General features: G+C 38.6%; 2 protein-coding genes and 1 pseudogene across 3 annotated transcripts in view; all 3 read left to right on the top strand.

Moving 5' to 3' along the window:
* LOC138052024 (large ribosomal subunit protein bL20-like) overlaps nt 1–15,000 on the top strand; it is a 596,113-nt gene that overhangs the window by 45,440 nt on the left and 535,673 nt on the right. The gene's annotated exons all lie outside the window — the stretch shown is intronic.
* Nucleotides 1–15,000, top strand: part of LOC138052018 (integrator complex subunit 11-like) — a 151,304-nt gene that overhangs the window by 136,172 nt on the left and 132 nt on the right. Inside the window, exons 21-24 of one of the 2 annotated variants that reach the window (XM_068898368.1) lie at nt 13,477–13,619; nt 14,029–14,098; nt 14,373–14,450; nt 14,859–15,000. The exon at nt 14,859–15,000 is cut by the window's right edge and continues 132 nt beyond it. In XM_068898368.1, the coding sequence (XP_068754469.1) occupies nt 13,477–13,619; nt 14,029–14,098; nt 14,373–14,450; nt 14,859–14,945 (378 nt within the window). In that variant the 3' untranslated portion in view covers nt 14,946–15,000. The remainder of the gene's footprint in view (nt 1–13,476; nt 13,620–14,028; nt 14,099–14,372; nt 14,451–14,858) is intronic. The other variant, XM_068898369.1, reaches the window with a different exon arrangement.
* On the top strand, nt 4,939–13,469 carry LOC138052022 (uncharacterized; annotated as a pseudogene).

Below are 15,000 nucleotides of genomic sequence, written 5' to 3'. Positions count from 1 at the left end.
ACTATTTGAAATGTGAATCATGCTACGTTCTAAAAAATTTGACCCATGTTGTGGGTGTTTGTCATGTTTATTGAATAGTATTTGTTTGAATTCTTCAGTAGAACTTGCAAATAAAAAGTGTTGTTGGCTTGTTTACGTTTTTGAGATAATTTGAGTGTGGAAGTCTATTTCATGGCAATAGTCTTTATTACCCAGAATGAACATCAAATTCTGTTAAAGTGCCACTACGACGAAAATTTTTGGTTTTCTTTTCGGATTTTTTCAACGTCAATTAAGTCAATATGTTCAAAATAATTCAATGCATTTAAATTTGGAACGATAGAGGCGAGATAAGTCGGGAAATAGCCAGCCAAAAACCACAAAAAATCTGTTGGCCGTTACTCGGACAGCATTGGAGAATCCTGCAATTATTTTGTGAGCGGCCTTAAGCCATGTCATACATGCATCGCTTTGGGGCGTTTGACTAAGTGAAGAAGTTGATCAAGGAGTAATGTATATAATATCAGCAAAAAGCAACTTGGCAATCTCTCACATCCCATAGATGACATGGGAAATTTGCCACGTTTATTTTGAGCGTTGCACGTATGACGTCAGACCCCAGGTGATCCAGCTAGACCCATCCCTTTTCCTCGCTCACGGTCATTTGCCGTTCGAGTAATGCCGGACAGCGGAAACTGAAAAACTATGTTACAATAATCATACTTCCCGTGGGAATTTTTCAAAATCTAAAGAAAAAAGGACATGCAAAATTTTCATCGTAGTGGCACTTTAAATTGAGCCGTGTCTTCAGATGTTGTGGATTTGCTATCAGGAGTACCACAGGGCTCAGTTGTAAGACCATGTCTATTTCTGCTCTTTATGAGTACTTCTGTTGATAGACAACTTGAAATGTCTGCTGCATATGGCACTGTCATGTATTTCACAATTCATTCTGAGTTGGACTCATGGTATTCCTCAAAATGATCTCAATAGGATAAGGGAATGGGAAATAATATTAATTCAGCTCAGACGTGTGTGAGGTCCCCTTAGTTGTTCTAAGCTGTCAACCAACTTGGTCATTTGTAACTCAGCTAGCTTTCTTAGTACAATTCCATGGTCTACCAGGTCAAACACTTTACGAACGTCAAGAAAGAGTGCATGAACACCCATTCTTCCATGGCGTGTATTATAAGTTGTGTTGAACCAGTTTTTCAGTGTACAAGCCATTACAGATACTGTAGTTCAACCTTCATTAAAAGCGTGTTGGATTTCTTTAATGTTTATACTTCCATTATTAAGCTTTAGCTGGATTTTTTCGAGGACTTAAGCCAGATGAGGAAGTACTGAGATCTGGCAAAAGTCATTGTCAATATCACTTGGATGGCTATCCTTAGGTACTATGTTGAGTTTTAAGCCAAGCGCTCTGATATTGTCTGGTTTTAGTAGCCACACGCAACAAGTAGAAGGCTTTACTGTCAGCTTTGAGCTGGGATTGAGTAATAGGCACTGGTGATCCGACCAGCCAAGAGGGGGTAGATGCTGAAAATCACAATATAAATCAAACATGTTGGTTAAAATTTGGTCTATTGTGTTGTTGCCTCTAGTTGGAGACTTGAAATCTCCAGTGATGATCAGACCAGCTGATGGTCTGTCTAGCAAAACTGCATTGACACCATTCATAAGATATTCCAGCATTTCCCTTTCGGCCTCGTCAGGCTGAGCTGGGGAAAGTAAATCCCAACCAACAGTATGATGCTAAAAGGTCTAGCAGATCTTGAGATGGTGTAAACGAGTAGTTGGAAAAGTGGTATTTACATATGCTGATACTCCACCACCAGGTGTTGGTATGTCATGCCGAAAGGTTTGAAGATGACTGCCCATCGTAACAGCAGAATCTGGGATATTTGAGTTCAGCCAGGATTCGGTGATGACAATTATAGAAGATTGATTTACTGCAATAATACTGCTTATACAGCCATGTAATAAACTACTTACTAACCGAGCTACAATCCTAGACAAAACTGTTGGGAAGGTTAGCACTTTTGAAGTCTTCATTGCTTCTCTCCCCTCCCCCCTCCTTCAATGTTTTGCAAAACTGAATGGTTTCAGTGGAAAATTGTTGACTTACCTTCCAACATTGAATAGGGGGGAGGGGGGCTATGTAAGAGAAAGTGAAACTATTTCTTTTGAGCTTTAACAGAAGCAGGTTGAAATACAGCTCTGGTGTGGTTCATTTACATAACCTTCCCAACTACTTTTGTCTATGATTGTAGCTGGAGCCGTACTGGGGAATATTGGCCCTCGGTCGCTCGGTTAGTTTGAAGTTAGTAATTCATCTACTTTGCTTTCCTTGGCAAAGTACAGGAAAGCAACTAGAATCTGTATACTTTGTTATCTACTTCGAATTAAAAGCTAGTGACCTCCGCAATGTATCTTGACATCTTCACTTGTTAAATGTGTGTTGTCAGCTTTTGTCCCTTAGTTTAATATTTTATCTTCAGAAACTACATTTTTTTTAATGTCCAGAGCATTTGCATGCTGTCATTGCGTTTTGCCCCTTGTATTCGTAGTCCAAAGTTAATAGAAAGGAATGTCATTGGAAACTTTGACTTTAGAGTTACAAATTGGCACCACCTGTAAAAATCTGTTTATTGATAGAAATGTAGTTGTTATGAATGACTTGGTTAGAAAGTAAGTAGTATAGTAGTTGGCGGTACGAGAGAAGTTTGCAAAACTGCGCTCATACCAAGCCAACTACTATACTACTTATATGATGGAATAAAAAAAATTAATATATTGTGGATCCAAAGTTTTTACACAAACAATATGTTTTTTTTTTAAAATTGAAGTGTGTTTGTAATCAAGTGGTACAGGAAAGAATGAACATAGCATGACATTCTCGGAAAACAGGAAGTCCATGAGGTCAAAGGACTTTCCAGTATGGTATTTGCCATTCAGAAAGTGGATTATGCAAATTTCAGTGAAGCAGTTGATAAAAACATAATGTCCTCTTAGACCAGTAGTATAGAACCGAATTGTAATTGGGAAATTCATCTTGAATTAGAGAATATGGGAGAGTTTACTCGTCTTTTTGTTATCACCAACTGAAAGAATATGTGAGTGTAAAAGAGGATGATATGGAGTTGACCAAAGATAACAACATGAATGTTTGTAAGATTTGTGGTAGTGTTCATAGCTATGATTTACTATCTCCTTTCATGTACATTGATTACTATGACAATATGTACAAAATAAGGGGGTAATCGGTCTGTCACAGGAAATATCATGTGGAGAATGTTCATAATTCATTATGTCTAAAGTGTTGCATGGAACTTAGTTATATAGTTGATGAAATGATATCGCAAGTTAATAAGGACTGAAAGAAGGTGATTAGTATGAACTATTCATGCATTTTGAGAAAAGTATTTAAATGCTCGGATTTCCGCATGAAAATATAAAAGCAAGAACTTGTAAGAAAACATTGAAGTATTATAAACAATGGTAGAAAAATGTTTATGGGTTAATTAAGAATGGTGTTTACAAAATTTTCAACATGTCACCTGTTGTGTGATTTTTAGAAACACAAGGTCTTCCGGTCATAGAAAGGGGGGGTTTTACCCTATGAGTGAGTAATAAAATAGAGTATATGACAAAGTTTACTTGAATTTTTTGTCTTATTGCTTTTCGAATTTATCTATCAGCCTCATTTCATAAATGAATTGTATATGGTTGAACTGATTTTCTCTTAAACAAGAGCGTAAATCAACTAATAATTTTTCATATGTGTGTAAGCAGACTGAGATATTTCGATTTTCTTTTTATATTCCTTTATTTCGCTAGTGTTTTAAGCAAGAAACCAAATTCATTCCTGAATTGAGTTTTGGCAAACAATAAACGACATCTAGCATTACATTGACTCAGCATGACAGCTGGTTGTCATAATATAAGACCAGAATATCAAAACAACACATTCAAAATCTCAAATGCATCTTTTTGGCAAAAATTAACTTTTCTGTCACACATTTATGACTATGATTATATGAATCGATTCCTTCATAATAAAAATAGGAAAATTACTGGCAAACATACATATGGAATCCATATATTATTCTACCTGACAACATGTAAGGTTTTTATAAAACTGGATCCAAACTATCAGATTGATTTTAAGAACAGTAAAAACTTTGGAGATTTCCTGGGTTTTGATAACACAAGGATATTGACAAGCAGTGTGTATGGAACAAACTTTCCAAATGTAAACAATGGTATCAGTAATTTATATACTGGTATTAGGTGTTGGTTATTAAGTGATTCTACATGTATAATTTCAGGAACCAGATAATTAATGTCCTTTATTCATTTGCAACAAACACCAGAAGAAGTCTCTACCTTTTGGAATCAAAGAGCACAATTATCTCTGGAATAAAATAAATACGAAAGTAATATCTGAAGTCACATTCCGGATAACAGATGATGAGAACCGTCAAGTTGATCTGAATGGCATAGATATATCTTTGACATTTGTAATGAAAGAAGCTTAATTTATATACACTGATTATGCAAATGAACGAAATTATATATGAAATGAATCATATACTGAACTGCGGATATGAAATCAAGTAAAGCTATCATCCTGGTAGATATAGATGCAATTTCAGCAATTGCGTAGAGAAGCCTGAAAACTTCAGGACTTCAACAGGATTTCAACCGGTGACCTCGCAGTACCACTGTGATGCTCTAACCAACTGAGCTATGAAGCCACTGACGTTGGGAGATGGTCATTTGTGGGTCCTAATTTTCCAGTGAGGAGTGAATCAATGAAGAAAATGATGTATTGAACTGCGAGAATCATAGCTTTAGTTGATTTCATTTCCGCAGTTCAGTATTTATCATTTTGTTCCTTTGATTCATTCCTTATGGGAAAATTAGAACCCGCAAATGATCATTTCCCAACGTCAATGGCTTCATAGCTCAGTTGGTTAGAGTATCACACTGGTACTTTGATTTAAGGAGGCTTGAAAGGGTTTTCAGCTGAGTGCGCGTGCACAAGCCACACACACAATTCTAAAAGCTTCTTGCGTCAGCTCATGATTCAAAATGGGTCACCAGAAATAAACAAATACTGCTAATTTCGCTCACTTTTCTTCTGATTCCTATACATACATGTATAGAATATAAATAGACATCTCCTGTTCATGGAAACTACGAATATTGTACACACACGGTTTAATGGTCACGTAAATCCTTTTGTGTTGGCCTGCAGCTTCACTCGCGTGTGCACTCAACTTGTGCAGGTGATGTATGCGTAAATGGCGATCTTGTAACCCCCTAATTTTTCCTGATTTTGCAATTTTAATCATTTATATCTCTGCTTCCGTACATTTATTTTTTCTCATTTTTTGCATGGTTGCTTTGATTAATTTAAAACGTTTGTCTTTCAAATTAAAAAAAAAATCTGTAGGTGGAAAAAAAAAAGACACATTTCAAAAAAGCTTAATTTTGTGAAAAACTGACCTACAGATTTTGAGTTTTAAATATTTTAGAGCTTATTTCTAACATCATCTGGTAACGCTGAATGGGAAGATTTCACCGACAAAAGACAATGTAGCTTGATTTTAAGGCTCAAAGAAATGCCTTATATCGTTGCCATGGTAACGTTATTTTGGAAGAAAATGTGATGTGAGATATCCATGATGGGTACCTAATACCTTTGCCAAATTTTGTCTTGATATGAGTACCCTAACTGTATCCAATGACAGAATATCTTTATTTGTTTGAAAAAAGGAGAGACTATTTTGAGCCTCCTTAAGAAATCAGCAAGAAGATATGAAAGATTATGTTGTTTCATTGACTTTTCGATATGAATTCAATGATGCAAATGCAACTAACTACACTATGGATGCCTGGCAACATAAGGATTAAGAGTGCTGATTTGGAAGATGAATTTTTGTTCCTGATTTTTGCGGCCTTCCATCATACCTAGATGTAGGGAAAGGCCGCAGATATCCATGGTCCATGTTGTGAGGCTAAGATTTCTAAAGCTCTAGAATATGTAAGGTCTTTTGGGGGTTCTAAAATCTCTTAAGTTCTAGAATATCAAACGATCCCTTTGAGGCTTCTAAAATCTCTAAACGTTCTACAGTTCTAGAATATCCATGCTCCATGTTGTGAGTTTAAGATTTCTAAAGCTCTAGAATATGTAAGGTCTTTTGGGGGTTCTAAAATCTCTAAAGTTCTAGAATATCAAACAATCCTTTTTGGGCTTCTAAAATCTCTAAACGTTCTAAAGTTCTAAAATCAAATGATCACTTCAAATTGGCGTGTTTTCACCACCTGAATAATTTGTTTTGTACGTTGTTGAAAACAAAAACTGAACAGAGTTAGAGTTATTTCAAAAACACTGAGTGTATGTCTTGGGTTCTAAAATCTCTAAAAGTTCTAAAGTTCTAGAATATCTATGGTCCATGTTGTGAGTCTAAAATTTCTAAAGCTCTACAACATGTAAGGTCCTTTTGGGGTTCTAATCGCTAAAATTTCTAAATTTTAGAATATCAAAGGATCCCTTTGGTGGTTCTAAAAACTCTAAAGTGTAACTTCGTTATGTGGATCCTTGGATGTCCCTTAACATAATTTAAATGCTGATGCCAAAAAAATGTTCTCTTCAATGTTGCCATTCATGCTATTGCTTGGAAAAAACTACATTGCATACTTAGACATAAAACAAAACTTGAAACGCAATTTTGTGATCACTGAGTAATATTTCAAAAAAGGAATAAAACGTTCAAAGTGAATTTAGCATATGAAAACGATCAAAGTTATTTAGCTTAGCCGAGTTGCGAGTTCTTACTTTCCGTGATTAATTTCAGAGTTCAAATACTGTTTAGCCTACACTAGCTAACTCGTATTGCTCTTCAGTGATGGAAAGAACGCAGAGTCTCCCAAATCTTGGAGGTTGTTTCGTTGAAAGTAAGTGACTGCCTTTGCACGTTCCGAGGTTCTTTTCTTCTGGATTGTCCCAAAGCCATATGGTGCAATAGTTTCCAGAGAATTTTCCGCAGATTCCGTGGGGAACTTATTGAATTTCTCTGGGGTAGGATCAGGGGCAGGTAGTGGGGGTTGGATTTTTCCCTGCGCTATAACTGTAGAAGAGACTCTTAGAGTGTCCTTGTGAAGGGGAACTTTTGCAACTTTACTTGCGTACTGCCGGACCAAGGGGAACTGATTTAACTGTGCATCGTTTTTAAAGCCTGTGGCCACTTTTTCAGGATTCGTTAAACGAATCTCCGGTGGCATGAGCAAAGTTTCTGTGCAATTAGATAGTTCATTATGGCTTTGGCGTATTCCATTGTGGTGGCATCAATCTCAGTGTTCCATTCAAAATCTCCTTGGATAGTGGCAGCAAAACCTTGTTGCAAAACATGCATAGTCATTGCTAGACGGGCAGTTTGGCCTTTGGCTTTAGAAAGAATTCCTCGTCTGTTTTCATCATCAGGGACATGGCGTTTCTGTGTGACCAGGTCATCATGGTAGAGCTTGTAAGGAGGCAGTGTGGCCCAGTGGTTAGGGCGCCCGGGTTCAAGACCCACTCTGACCACTCGTTGAATTTGATCCTGGTTGTCCCTGGTTCAACTTCCCAGCTGCACTTGTAAATAGCCAACTGGTTTGCCTCCGGCCGGTTGGAATTCGTAGCAGTTGTCGTTGTTCTGTTCTGTTGTTTCGTTGTGTTTCATTGGCCCTGAAAAACCCCTATGGGGAGCGGTCAATTAAGTATGTATTGTATTGTATTGTATTGTAGCTTGAAGGACTCCAGGCCTTGTTCGTTAAATTTGCATTCTTTGGGAGTTTGATGTGCTTTGTAAATCTTCTGGAATACGGAGCCTAAAGACTTTCGGTATTGTTCTGGAAGATTGACATAGTCATCAAACATTGGCTCTCTCTCTTTGGGGCACACAATCACAAAGCAATCATTGAAGTCATCGACATCTTCTTCCTCTGCCGTTTTACAAAAGTAAAAGGGTTGTATGGATCCTATGATCTGAGCCACAGTGTTTTTTACAGAAGCCGATCCATTTTTGAATTCCCTGGACCATTACAGCGACAACAGGGTTTTCCGGTCGAGCGATCCAGTCTTGTAATGATCGATGAGCTGAAAAAACATGGTGATTTTGTCATACAAAAGCAGGGCATTGCCTTGCGTACGGCACAGGCAGTAGTGCAGGGCTTCAAAACGAAAGTGGTCCAGCTGAAGTTTAGGTGGTTTCTCCTGGTTTGATCCGTCTCCTGCATTTTCAATCCATTGTCGCTGGATGATGTCCTCCTTTATGCTTTTCCATACAGTTCCTTTTCACCCTTTTGAGCAGTGACACGTGCCCAAAAACAGGAGGGCTCAGTCCATCCATCTCGTATAAGAACTTTTCTGTTCACTCCTATCAGTGAGCCGACTGTAGAGAGCAGAGGATAAAAAATGTACTCGTAGGGCACTGAGATATTATCGGCATAAGCCTTGATCATGCGCCCAACTTCGAGAGAACAAACATTTTGCAAATCGAGCGATATATATTGTGCCTTCTTGATTCTGTATCGATATTTCGAAAGCAACATCTTTACCAAGACCTTCGCATGTAACAAGACCTGGTGGTTATGCTAATCAGACTGAAGTTACTCTTTCTTACACTAAATTCAGTGAACCTGGTAAACAACGTGGATTATGTCACATCGAAATGACGCCTCTAGAGGTGAGATTTTACATTAAAAAATGCCGTCTATTATAACTTTGCATTTGGAAGACGCAATTAGTTTCAATTTAATAATTAGTTTTGAGACCAGTCAAAGTGTTACAGATTAAACAATGATTTAACTTTAAAGAAAAAGGCCGCTTTCATGATCCTGACTTGGTACGTCGTACATATGGTGGCTATAAGTTTTGGTCCAGTTTTTAAAAAGCCAGAGGGCAATGTGACATGAACAGATGCCAAAAGCATTATACGCTGTAAATACGAATTTCACAAGTAACAAAATAAATTTGAAAAGCCGCGTTATGTAAATTTTAGGGTAATTTAAATGGATGTGACTGCCTGTGGGAGACAAATTAGCGAGAAGGGTAGTTCCCAGCAGAAAGTAACCAAGGTGTGGACGGCATGGTAATAAAGTGGACGTTGAAAATGGCTCCAAAAGGCAGACTTCTAAACTTTATGGAAATGCAGACTTTTGGCGAATTAGTTCCAGGACGTTGGAGTTAAATTTCTAGGTATGTGGAGGAGAGAAGCAAGGGCTTTGATAATTTGCCACGGTTTTCGGTTGGTGAGCGATGTTCCGAGATCTTTAAGGCAACTGAAGCTCACTGCAGAATGATGCACAAAGTTCTGGTTGAGAAATATCCTGCAGTTGTAGAGTTCACAACAAGCGAAAAGTCCAAGCTTTTCATTAGTGCCGAAAAAGACACGTTTAAACCAGTTGTCATTGTTTCTCCAATTCTATTTTGTTGCAAGGAAAAAATACAAGTGCAGAACAGTGTTGCTATCACACATGTATACACGACGCGGGATACAACTATTGCAGCAGTTTTTCATGGAGTTTGTTCCATTTGCAGTGGTCACAGCTACAAGGAAAAGACCTTAACTTTAGATGAGGAAGAGAAAAAAAAATGGTACTTCTACTCGCCTGCAAATGAAAGCAAATATTTTTTTGACAAATCCTTTCTTGCCGACACTTCAGCAAGTGTCGAGATTGATGCATGTTTTTTCCAAAGTCGATGTGAAGTTTACAATGAAGTGCAAAGAGCAAAGGACAATTCTAGGTTGTCACCATTGATGAGTTGCTTGAGTAGGAAATCGCAAACTGCGTTGAGAGACGATTGCTGGGAAAAGGCTTGGGTTCATGTTTGCGAGAATCTACAGTGGAAATGGATAATGCACCGCTGCCAAACTAAATGTATGATGGAGAAGATAAGAAAGCGAGTTGATGTTAAACCTGTAACTGATAAGGATAAATTAGTGAAACTGACTTCCAAACCAACTTATATTAGCATTAAAATCTTAACTTTTAACAGACTGCCACATGTAGGAATGTGTATTCTTGATCTTTCGAAAACCCTAATGTATGATTTTATTAAACAAAAGTACGGTGACAAGCGAGGTTATTATTCTCAGACACAGACTCACTGACGTTATTTCAAATTTTAATCTGTTCATATTGCTTGTTTGTTTTGTTCTTATTTCTTCCGTTTCTGATGGCAAAGGATAATTCTCGTTCGAAATCTAAAGCTGCTAAACGACTTGAACCCTACAACAAGAGCCCAGAGAATCGTTCTTCCGGGCGAAGTGGCGATGATCATACATCTGGTCGTGGTCCTGGTGGCGGGCCAAGCAGGAGCAGTCATGCTTGTTCTTCGCTTCCTGGCACCTTTTCAGAACCACCAGACTGGGCGAAGGAGCTTCTTAAGCAGCAGCAAGCCAATGCTACCGAATTAAAGCGCTTGCTGAGTGAAATGGCGAGCTTGAAATCTCAGGGCGCTCAGACACCCCGTGCAGCAGATCCAGAGTTTCCCTTCGCTGGTAACAAGAAGCAATACCAACTAAACAAGGAAGTGTTGGAAAAAATTGATGAGGGGTCGGCAACTGATGACGGCGAGGGCCATACTAAAAATCTCACCTAAGGTAAGGATTTACTCGTGGAGAGGAACAAGCACATCTTACTTGTTGAAAAGTATGGCTGGGATATGGTCGCTTGCTAGCGTCTCGGATTACAAAAAGAAGATACGGAAGGCTATTAAGGAAAGCAGACAGTCGAAGGAGGAAAAGAAAACAGTGGCTTCGTCCATGGTTGTGAAGACTAAAGGAGTTTTTCCACATGCTTCGGAAAGGAGGGTTATACTCGAGCCCAGTAATGCGAGTTATGTGATGCCATTAGTGGCAGGGAAACAGAGTCAGCTGCATGACGGGTGGTCTGTCTGTTTTTGTTGCTTCAAGCCAGGACACTTTGCGAGGGAATGCTGCTCTGCCATTGTCCAGAATGGAGCAGGAGCTGTTGGACAGTCCACAGGAAACTATGAACAAACAAGCCAGTGAATTCCTGATGTCCGGAACGGACAAGGATCTCTGCTGTGATGGTTCTGTGAGTGACTCGTTTTATGATATAATTGGAGAGGATTTATTTGTTGACGTTAATCATAGTTGTGTTGTTGTAGTCGATTGCGAGAGAACATTGCTTTCTGGCAGAATATCAGTGCAAGTAATTGGTTGCTGAGAGGTATTCGTGAAGGTTATTGTTTGCTGTTTGTTGAATTACCTGAGGTGAAGTTTTTTCAGAATCACAAGAGTGTGTTATGCAATGCTGAGTTTGTGTCTGCCGAGATTTCTAAATTGCTGAAGTCTGGTGCATTGTTGGAGGTGAGTCCTACGGATCTTCTCGTATGCAGTCCATTGGGCTTTGCCATGAACAGTTCAAGGAAACTTACGCTTATTGTGGATTTACGTTGTCAATCAACATGTCCGTTCGTGTAAATTCAAGTATGAAGACATATGTACAGCAGCTGGTTTGTTCCAACAAGATGACTGGTTCTTCAAATTTGACTATAGCAGTGGATATCACCATTTGGAAACTTTTCCACAGCATACAATGTTCCTTGGCTGCTCTTGGATGGTTAATGGTTCCTGTCAGTTTTTTAAGTTTACCCTTTTGCCTTCCGGCCTGTCAGTTGGTTCTTTTACCTTTACAAAGATCCAGGAAGCCCTGAATTCGTTTATTTACTTACTTAGATGATGGTGCAGGGGCGGATTCTGATTTCTCTGAAGTGCAGCAGATTTCGGACATGGTGTGAGCAGATGTGCGGCGTAGCGGTTTTGTGGCGAATGATGTGAAGAGCCAATGCGTGTCAGTCCAATCCTGGGAGCTGTTGCGTTATGTCCTGAATTTACACGCTGCAACTTTTCAAACGTTTTTCTCACACACGGCTGGGAGTCCGAGTACAGGTGTGTGGGGGATTTCAGGTCACTTGGCTCGTGTAAAGTTTCAGTTTTTGTTTTGCCATCCGCCATTGCCTGACATGCCCCACCCACCCATCCGTGAAGTACTTGTAGAATGTGTTCAGTTGAGGTGAACTTATTCTCTAGCCACCTTTTTGTGTCATTGTAAGACAATTATGTTCTTATGTTAATAAAGGTCAGGCTGTGTGGTTCGGCTTGGCATGGCTCCCAGCGGTGTGTGAGAACGTATTATTCACCAAGAAACAAATTTATCATAAAGTGAAAACAATAAGAAGTCAAAATCATCAGCTTGGAAGATATGAAATAAATAAAATTTCATTATCATGCTTGGACATTACCTGCATATAAATGGTATAACAAGCTACGCTTATGGTCATACCCATTTGAGTTTTCAATATTACAGGTCATGTATATTATACAGTCATATATTTTTCAAGCAGTTTATCCTGTCATACATGCATTTGAAACAATAAGCTATTTTTTTCAGTTTCATATACAGGTATCATGCGATATCCTGTAAGTTGATGTAAAATTTCAGTAATTAAATAAAATACATATCCTTGTAAATATTTATGTAATCTATGTCCAATGGCAAACAATCAGTTTTACTTTCTTTTTTTTTATTACACCAATTCTTTTCATCATTCATGGTCTCAATATTTTCCCAAATTTCATCATAGATCTGTTTCATATTTCAAAATCACTTTCCTATTTTTATGTTGGTGCCGTGCTATATTCATGAAAATGGCATTACAAGCTACGCCTAGTAGTAGGCCTCCTTCAGTCACTTCGACTATGGATATTGCACCATGGAAAAAGTCTGGTTGGAGCTGCGCAGCAGTGGCGTCTGTAGGTCTGTCTGGTTGGGGTGTCTCCAGGGGTGTGCATCTTCTTTCTGGTTCTCTTCTCTTCAGCTGTGGTCAGGAGTTTCTCCTCTCCGGGTTTCAGCTGCATGCAGAGAACACTGTGCCTTCTGCTGCGGTCAGCTGCTGTGTCTTTCCAGCTCTCTATGTTGATCTTTAGAGCTTTCATGTTGCGCATGCTCACGTTCTTGTAGCACAGCTGGGGGCAGATTGTCCTTAGGAGTATGGCTGAGCCAGCTAGCAAGCTATGCTTATGGTCATTTCAAAACATAAAATCAACCCCATTTTACTTTTTTTTCACATCAACATTCTTTGCTTTATCAAAGTATCGGTATCTACCATGTAGAGAAGATATTATCCTTAGTTATGATCATTAATTATGATAGTCACGTTATGGTGATTCTTTCCTGTACCATTTGATTAAATGCACTTCAATTTTGAAACAACATATAGTTTGCATAAGATTTTTGGATCCACACTATCTTTAAACATTATTATTTGATCATATGGTAAGTGGTATAGTAGTTGGCTTGGTATGAGCACAGTTTTACAAAGCTGCTCTCGTACCACCAACTATTATGCTACTAATGTAACCTTTTGCTTTTCTTTTGGTGTACGCCTTGAATTCGGTTTGCCATTTTTCTTAACAGTCCTTAAGATTACTGGAGCCTGCTGAAGCCATGAAGGACCTGGGAATTACTGAACACAAGCTTCGGTTCACGTCATCAGTTACCATGGAGAGCAGATTACCTCTTCACATTTTTGTAGAAAGATTGCAATCACAGCTGAAGAGGTATGTTAAAGGTCGGGAGCTCGTCAAAACCAAGCTATTTAAGAGATAAATACAGCCAACATATGTACTTAGCCTATCAACCGCTTTCTTTTTTTTATGTTTTTGCCAAGAAAAACATTTTGCAACTTACATTCTGGTTACCTTGAGTGGTACTGCTATGTCGCGCACAAAACTCAAAGCACACCCTTGTGGGTCCCACAATTACCGTTTTTTCTCAGATAGGTGACTTCCTAGAATACATTAGTAAATATGTGGTTAGAGTACTTTTTTTCGCAGAAATCCCGGGGATGGCAGTCCTAACTTCTAATAACAAGACCTGCTCCTATCTACTACCTGATAAACACGTCTCCAAATTGTCAAATGAATGTGCATAATGTCTGCATGTGTTTTTTTTGTTTTGTTTTCTAAGTCTTCTCCCCAACTACTCTGTTCAGCGAATAGCAGAAGGCTGCTTATCTGTGGATTCCATTCTCATAAAGGTTTGTGCTTTACCAAATAAGAAGCCTCAATGAGAAAATGTTTGAATGAATGCTTCCTTCAGTCATCATCACTAGTCCATGATTTTCACCGTTGACTGATTTCCTCTGTTGCCCTTCATAGTCAAGCTGCAAGAAGGCATATGAGCTTAAGATTTCTCCAAGAAAAAAACCCATTGTAACTATCTTCTTGGAGTGGACCACAGTAAAAATAAAATTTGTCAAAAAACGTAGTACAACCATGTGTTTGTTGTATACAGCTTATCTTATTTTCAAGTTTTCACAGATATCACCAAATGATGATACAAACCATGGTCTGTCAAGCTGCACAGCACTTGTGTCGTGGACTATTCAGGTGATTCTGCAGTAATTTAAAGTCGAGATTTATTGGGTTCAACCATTTAAACCACTACCTGTGGTTTACGTGAAATACGTGAGCCAGCTTTCTGTGGTGCTGATATCATGAACACCAAAAAAGTATCTGAATAATGATACCACTTAGCACCAGTGATTTTCATAGGGCTTGTTATCAGGTGCAATGTTTTTAAACCTGACACACTATGGCCTGGGAAATATGCTAATACAAACAGCTTTGCTTACGGAACATGATAAGGCAAAGTGGACTATAATTTTCAAGGAATTTTCAAGCCTAGTTGCTGACGCATTTTTTTATTTGTGCAGGCTTTCTTTTTGAAGAACTGATGGGTTTAAATGTTCTGTGGTCTTCAAGTGATTCTAAATCATACATCCTCGTTATTTTCAGGAAGAGGAATTAGGAAGTCATGTGCTATCATTGCTGTGCCACTATACGACAAGAGCGAGAAGTCCCGCCCTTGCTGCCACAAGCTGATGTTTCCTTGATGGACATTTTATGTCGACAATACCATGTTAAGATCTTTAGTCAT

This window comes from Montipora capricornis, chromosome 6, assembly GCF_036669925.1.
Source record: "Montipora capricornis isolate CH-2021 chromosome 6, ASM3666992v2, whole genome shotgun sequence".
Lineage (NCBI taxonomy): Eukaryota > Metazoa > Cnidaria > Anthozoa > Scleractinia > Acroporidae > Montipora > Montipora capricornis.
This window is presented reverse-complemented; position numbering and strand designations above follow the sequence as displayed.